A 6,757-nucleotide genomic window follows, 5' to 3' on the forward strand; every position below is an offset into this window, starting at 1 on the left:
CCTCCACCGCGGCGCCCAGGGCCCGGGCCTGGCGCGCCGCGTCCTCCAGGCGCCGCAGCAGGCGCGGCGCGCGCGGGTTCAGCTCGGCCTGGTGGCGCCGCACCACGTCGAGCAGCGGCGGCAGCGCGCTGAGCGCCGCCGCGTCCAGCCGCAGCCGCTCGGGTGCGGGCAGGCCCGCGTGGCCCGGTGCCGGGGAGCTCAGGCCGGCCACCGGCAGCCGCGGGGGCGAGAAGCCGGGCAGCCCGAAGGGGTCTCCCTGGTGCTGCACCTGCAGAGACACGGCAGTCAGGGGAGGAGGGGGGGGCCGCATGGCGCGACGGAGCCCCTCCACTCTCCGCTCCTCCTCCTCTCTCTAGGGCCTCAGTTTCCCCCCTCGCAAACGACGCATTCCTCCCAACACAGCTGTAGTGTTCGCGATACTACAAAACCACCACCACAAAAAAAAAAAAAAAAAAAAAAAAAAAAAAAAAAAAAAAAGTGGGCTTTACACTAGTGCCCTTGTTTCCTCGTCTCTAAAATGGAGACAACAGTATCAACTTCATAGGGTAGTGAGGGGCATGTTAAAAAGGTCCAGGCAAATCCTGGCGCCCTGGAAGGGTGCAGTAAATGTTAGCGATTATTATTAATGCTATCCTACAGACCGGGGTGCAAATCCTGTCTCCACCACTTGTTAGCTGTGCAGTTTCATGCAAAACCGTTTCCCTTCTTTGAGTCTCAGTCTTCTCATCTGTACAATGGGGGATCAGCTCCCCGGCCTGTCTTTTTCACCAGGGATCTCCTGAGAATCACATAGATGCTGCAGAAACCTGTTCTGTTTCACTCTCTCCCCCCATCCTCCACCACCTCTGCACCTGCCTGGCACACAGCAGGCGCTCAATGAATAACCATTATGTGAATGAACAAATGAAAGGAGATTTGTAATTTGTAAAAATGCTACAGGATACCATTTATCCTTTGCTAACATCTTGTCTCTGGTTCAGGCCCTGTTTGCTGCTTTAAACACATTATTCCTAATCTTTCCAAAGGGGTATGATGATTATGATGATGCTGATTTTACAAATGAGGATACGGAGGCTGAAGAGGTCAATGGACCTGCCCTAGGTCATCCACGTAGGAAAGGACAGAGCTGGATTTTGAACCAAAGTTCATAGAACTATAAAGCTAGGTCTTTCTATTCTCCCATTTTCATAATTGTTCCATCATTATTTTTTCATGTTACCATTAGTGGCCAAGGTCACACCAAGTTAGCAGGCCTACAGTCTATTTGATTCAAACTATACCCTCCTTCCATTTACACTAGAGTAATTGATGGAAATACCCTTCTTCCTTGGGCAGGGCCCTAGGCCCAACCAAAGATATTGGCAGATTCCCCTCCTCTGTTAAAGACCCCCCTGGGCTAGAATTTTTGCCCCAAATTGAAACCCTTCTCGGTCTCTCTGCACAGCATAGGTAGAGAGTTCACAATTCATCTTGTTAAACTGTTTCCTTTGATAGCTGGGGAGACCAAGGCCCATGGAGGTAAGGTGACAAGATCACAGACAGCCTAGAACCTAGGTTTCCTGACTCCCAGACCAGAATTCTTTTCATTCTCTCAACCTCTGTTGTAATGCACGGTGGGGGGAACCTCCAAGCTGAAGCAGACAGAGGGGCATATGGAGCACAGGGGGAGTCCTCCAGTTTGCTCCAATGTCTGTATCTGGGAAATGAGGTCTGAAAACTGAGTGTCAGGAACCTCTGTGATCTGTACTTCCCCATTCCTCAAGCCTTGGGCACCCCCAAACCCATTCCCACTCACATATTCCTGGAGCAGCTGTTCAGCGTATTTGGTGAGGAGGCGGGCAAGGCTGTGTGTCTGACGGATCTTGGCCTCCAAGTGCGAAAGGGGTGAGATTGAGGAGTCAGCCTGTGGATTTTCTGGTGGGAAAAAAGGGGAGGAATGAGGGCAGCCCAGACCCCCGCTCCTTGACTACTTCTTCCAGGCTGGCTCTTCCTTCCTGAATCCACAAGTTCTGCTCTGAATTCTCTAATTTTTAAGCCAGGGAGCCTCTGTCCCATTCCAGCTGATGGTAAATGAGGCACTGGACATTCGCCAGTTGCCCTGCCTGAAATGTATTCCCTGACCCCAAATCACTGTTAAAATCCATTAAAGACAAATTCAAATATTGTCTCTTCAGTGTGGCCTCCGGACTCACCTCTCCCTTAAATTAACCTTTTCCTTTTACTTAAGGCCATTTGTTCATACTCCCAAGGTTATTTAATGGCTCTTTTATCTGTGTGAATCGGCCTCAGCCTGGGAGCCCTTTGAGGGAAGGTTTCACATATCCCAGTACCTCACTGATTGTTGGTGAAATTTAACATCACAGAAGCACAGAACTTCAAACCGGAATGCTCCTTTAAACCTCTTCTACAGATTGGGAGACTGAAGTCCCATTTCCTCCCGAATGGACAGTCTGTGCAAGACGCTGCGCTGGACACCTGCAGCATCAATGACTAACCTTTCCTAGCCCAAGCTAGGGGGTGGAGCCCCGGAAGGATGACTACATTTCCCGAGATGCCCAGCGCAACGTGCCAGGCATGCTGGGGAACGTAGTCCTGGCCCGGCAACTCCCGCCCCGCCCCCTCCCCGCTCCCACTTCCCCGCTCCAAGAGTTTCCCACCGCTTGTCTCTATCCTTAATAGCCTCGACTTTCGTCTCCTGTTGTCACTCAATAGCTCCTGTGGCCCAACGACTTCCTTCCCTAACTATCCCACCCTCTGGTCCCCAGTTCTGATTCTTTCCCAATACTCAAGAGGATTCAGGCGTCCAGCCCCAACTGCGACCCCAGTCCTCTCTCCCAGGGTGTACTCGAACCTGTCATCTAAACCCTGAGCCCAAGTCCCTGAAGTCACAGCCCAGGCCTCCGGTAAACTCTGGCGCTTGTCCCTTCCCACAGCTCACCCACAGCTCACCCGCTCGTTACCTGACACCGGGGCCCTGCTCTCCCCAACTCAGGCCGCTCCCTTCCCGGACCCGGGGGTGGTGGGGACCCAGACCCCAGCTTCCAGCCCTTCTGACCCCTGCTCCCCTCGGGCACTCGGCATCCGGCCCTTCAGCCCCTTACCCAGACTTCCCTCCCTCCGGCTCATGCTGGCCCCTGGCTGATCCCGGTTGCCTACACGCCCCCCTTCCGAAGGGGGGAGAAGGGGGAAAGGGGTAGGGGCGTGGCCCGGGCGCAGCCAATCAGGGCTCAGACCCCAAACAATTCCCCCCCACCGCCCGCCCCAGGCAGGATTCCTTGGCTCTGAGCTCAGCTCCTTGCCTGCGCTGCCCAGTCAGGAAAGGGGCCTGAGGGGGGTTGGCAGGTTGTCTGCGTGGTGGGCTCAAAACCTGGAGGTTGGGTGTGTCGGGGCCTGGGCTGCAGCCCTGGTACCGCCGGGAGGAGGAGGCTCAGGCTCTGACCTGGGGCAAGGCTTAGTGACGGAGCTTCTTTTCGGAGAAAGCTGGGGGGGGGGGGGGGGGGGGACGGTGGATAAGAGAGGGTGGAGCTGGCAAGACAGGAATGTGCTGGTCCTCCCTCCTGTCTGGAGGGAAGAGGGAAGCTGGGTGCGAGAGAGGCCACGCTGAGGGCCCTCAGGCTTGGACCACACCTGCCCAGACAAATACCTCCTGACCTATCTTAGGTACTTTCTGCTCGCCCTGTCTTGTCACACCTGCTAGAAGGGGAACAAAAGAACAGCTTACTTCACCTTTCCAGGCCCAGTTAGAGAACCCCTTCGACGTACATACACACATCTACTGCAATATAGACCTTCATTCTCACCCAGGAACAAGCTTCAGAGGTACAGGGCGTCATACCGACATGTCAACCCCACTGACCTGGTGCAGATAAACGATGAAAGGTCTGTGCGCGCTTATACCCATAAGTGGTTCCCAAGCACCTACTTGTCCTAGGCTCCGGGACCCAGACACGATCCACACTTGGTCTCTGGCCCCCTGAGGAGCTAGGTCACAGTCTGATGGAGACGACCATAAACAACAGCAGGTAATGGGGTTTGTGAGTGAAGGGACTGGGTAGGAGGCCTGTGATTCTGTGAAGATACTACCTCGAGCCGACAACTGCCAGAATAAAGGAAGGTATTCACTGGCAGAGAGCATAGCAGGTGCAATTGAAGCCAGACTGTTGGTAGAGGCCACGATCACATACTTACTAACAGTGAATATTTATTGGGCATTTACTATGTGCAAGGCTTTGTTGCAGGAGTTACATATTAACTTACTCTCCTGTTATAGTTGAGGGAACAGAGATAAGTGAGTTGCCCAAGGTCACTGGACAAGAAGAGCTGGGATTTTCCCAGGGGCAGCGTGACTCCAGAAATTCAGTCATAATCCCCCCTCCTATACCTTAGCCCCTCTGGACAGAACCACACCAAAACACACAGAGACAAGAGCCACACCCTTGAAACACACGCACATAGCAACACATGTCCTACTTGCCAGCAAACACAGATTCAAATAAACTCAACCAAAACACACCCATTTTATGTAAACTTTTAATTGAAGTATAATATACATAGGGAAAAATATACAGTTTGGTAAATATTCAAAGTAAATATCCTGGGGGAGGGGGCCCAGCACCAGATTACCAGATTAAGAAACTGAACATGACTAGTCCAAGAGCTCCATTTTAGCCTTTCCCAAGGGTGACCACTATCCTGACTTCTCATACCACAAATCAGTTTTGTCTGTTTTGAACTTTATATGAAAGGAATCATACAGGGGTGCCTGGGTGGCTCAGCCGGTTAAGCGTCTGCCTTTGGCTTAGGTCATGATCCCAGGGTCCTGGGATGGAGCCCGGCATCCAGCAGGGAGCCTGCTTCTCCCTCTGCCTGCTGCTTCCCTGGTCATGCTTGCTCTCTCGCTCTCAGTCAAATAAATAAATAATTTTTTTTTAAAAAGGGAATCATACAGTGTGTAGTGTCCTATCTGATTTCTTTCATGAGACATGTCCCTGTCGTGGGGTGTAGCAGAACATCGCTCTCTGCTGTGTCCAGTGTATGAACAGGCTACAGTTCATTTCCCACTCTACTCTTGATGGGCCATTTCCAATTTGAGGCCATCATGGACATTCCAGTACCCATCTCTTGGTGCTCATACCCAGCATTTCGGTTGGGTGTTACTGACCTAGGAGTAGAATTGCTGGATGCTGTAAGCTCGGCTTCTCTAGAAAACTGTCAGTTTCCCAAGGCGTCTCTCCCCATTTCCACTCCCCCGGAAACATGAGAGGTCTGCTTGCTCTATTTCTTTGTCTACACTTGCTATGGTCTGTCGTTCTTATTTTAGCCCTTCTGGTGGGTGGAGACCTACTCATATTTGCAGCGTCTGGCCCGTAATGGGCACTCAGTGACGAGACCGCTGAATGAATGGCTGGAGGAAGAGCAGGACAGGGCGGCAATGACAGCCGAGGGAGGCTGGACACACAGTCCGCACACAGCCCTCGGGGCCGCCCCCCCAGCGCCGCGGACGCTGGCCGGGACAGTGACCCTCTGCGCCCCCCTCCCCCTCCCCGTGCCCACGTGGTCCGAACGCACCTCCGCAGCCCAGCCGCGCGAGTCCTGGCGCCAAGCTGTCCCCAACCCTCCCTCTTGGCGGCGGGTAGGGGGCGCTGCGCCTCGGGGCGCCCCGAGGGGGCGGGCCCGGGCGGGGCGGGGCCGGCCGGCTTCCAGGCCTGGGCTCTGGCCGCCCGCGCCGCCCGGCCGCTCCGGGGACGGGCCGGGGCGGGGCGCGGCAGCAGGAAACGGGGCGGGGACTCGCGGAGGCGTTGGGGAGCGAGGGAGGGCGCGGCCAACTCCCGGAGGGACTGCAGGCCGAGACAGCGGCGCCCGGGTCTGGCGCCGAGCCTGAGCCCGCCGGACGGGAGGCGGCCCAGCCGCGGGCTCGGCCTCGGCCCCAGTCCCGCCAGCATGGCCGGCCGGACCGTGCGGGCCGAGACCCGGAGCCGGGCCAAGGATGACATCAAGAAGGTGATGGCGACCATCGAGAAGGTCCGGAGATGGTGAGCGCTGCCCGGGGGCCAGGGATGGGTCCTGGCGGGACCACTCCTCTCCCAAATGCGTCTGCCCTTCCTTCGCCAGCCGTGGCCCCCAGGGGTTAGGTGTGCCCCCCACCCCAGCTGCGCCCTGGAGCTCCAGGGCTCTGTCCCCCTTCTTGCTACACCCTAGGGTCTACAAAGCGTGTTCCCAAGCCGTACCCTCATTTATGCCCCGCCCCCTAAAGCTTTGACACTCCTCCCTCAAGTATGCCCAGGATCTTCTTTGCTACGGTTCCCAGCCAGGCCCTCAGCCTTGCTCCCTTGTATACCCCAGGGGTCTGCAGAGCCATGGCCCCAAGCCATGCTCTCTCCCCAGAGGCACCCCTCGGTATGGCCTGCGGTCTGCAGGACTCTCTTTCTCCTTCTAACTATATGCCCCAATAGCAAAACCGCACCACCCCCACTTCGACATGTCTCCCTAGATGTGTTCAGCTCCTGGGGGGGGCTCTCTCCTCAGAACTCTGACCCAGTCCCCCCCACCCTCCCACAGGGAGAAGCGCTGGGTGACTGTGGGCGACACTTCCCTTCGTATCTTCAAGTGGGTGCCAGTGGTGGACCCCCAGGAGGAGGTGAGCAAACTCTCCCACACTAGGCCCTTCATCTGTGCAACCTCAGGCAGGCCCCTCCCAACCCTGGCCTCCCCTTTCAGTCCCGCTCTGAGACCTCAAATGTGGCAGCCGAGACAGATG

The 6,757-nt window shown here is 55.9% G+C and overlaps 2 protein-coding genes across 3 annotated transcripts in view; one reads left to right on the forward strand and one right to left on the reverse strand.

Annotated features, from left to right (window-relative positions):
* Nucleotides 1-3,144, reverse strand: part of LOC121103759 (cardiotrophin-1-like) — a 3,925-nt gene extending 781 nt beyond the window's left edge. Inside the window, 3 exon segments of the mRNA XM_040635052.1 lie at nucleotides 1-268; nucleotides 1,796-1,914; nucleotides 3,102-3,144. The exon segment at nucleotides 1-268 is cut by the window's left edge and continues 11 nt beyond it. Of these exon segments, the coding sequence (XP_040490986.1) occupies nucleotides 1-268; nucleotides 1,796-1,914; nucleotides 3,102-3,126 (412 nt within the window). The 5' untranslated portion in view covers nucleotides 3,127-3,144.
* A 2,659-nt stretch (nucleotides 3,145-5,803) lies between these two features.
* BCL7C (BAF chromatin remodeling complex subunit BCL7C) overlaps nucleotides 5,804-6,757 on the forward strand; it is a 5,935-nt gene continuing 4,981 nt past the window's right edge. Inside the window, exons 1-2 of one of the 2 annotated variants that reach the window (XM_040635053.1) lie at nucleotides 5,804-6,032; nucleotides 6,559-6,637. In XM_040635053.1, the coding sequence (XP_040490987.1) occupies nucleotides 5,941-6,032; nucleotides 6,559-6,637 (171 nt within the window). In that variant the 5' untranslated portion in view covers nucleotides 5,804-5,940. The remainder of the gene's footprint in view (nucleotides 6,033-6,558; nucleotides 6,638-6,757) is intronic. The other variant, XM_040635054.1, reaches the window with a different exon arrangement.

This window comes from Ursus maritimus, unplaced genomic scaffold (assembly GCF_017311325.1).
Source record: "Ursus maritimus isolate PB19 unplaced genomic scaffold, ASM1731132v1 scaffold_2, whole genome shotgun sequence".
NCBI lineage: Eukaryota > Metazoa > Chordata > Mammalia > Carnivora > Ursidae > Ursus > Ursus maritimus.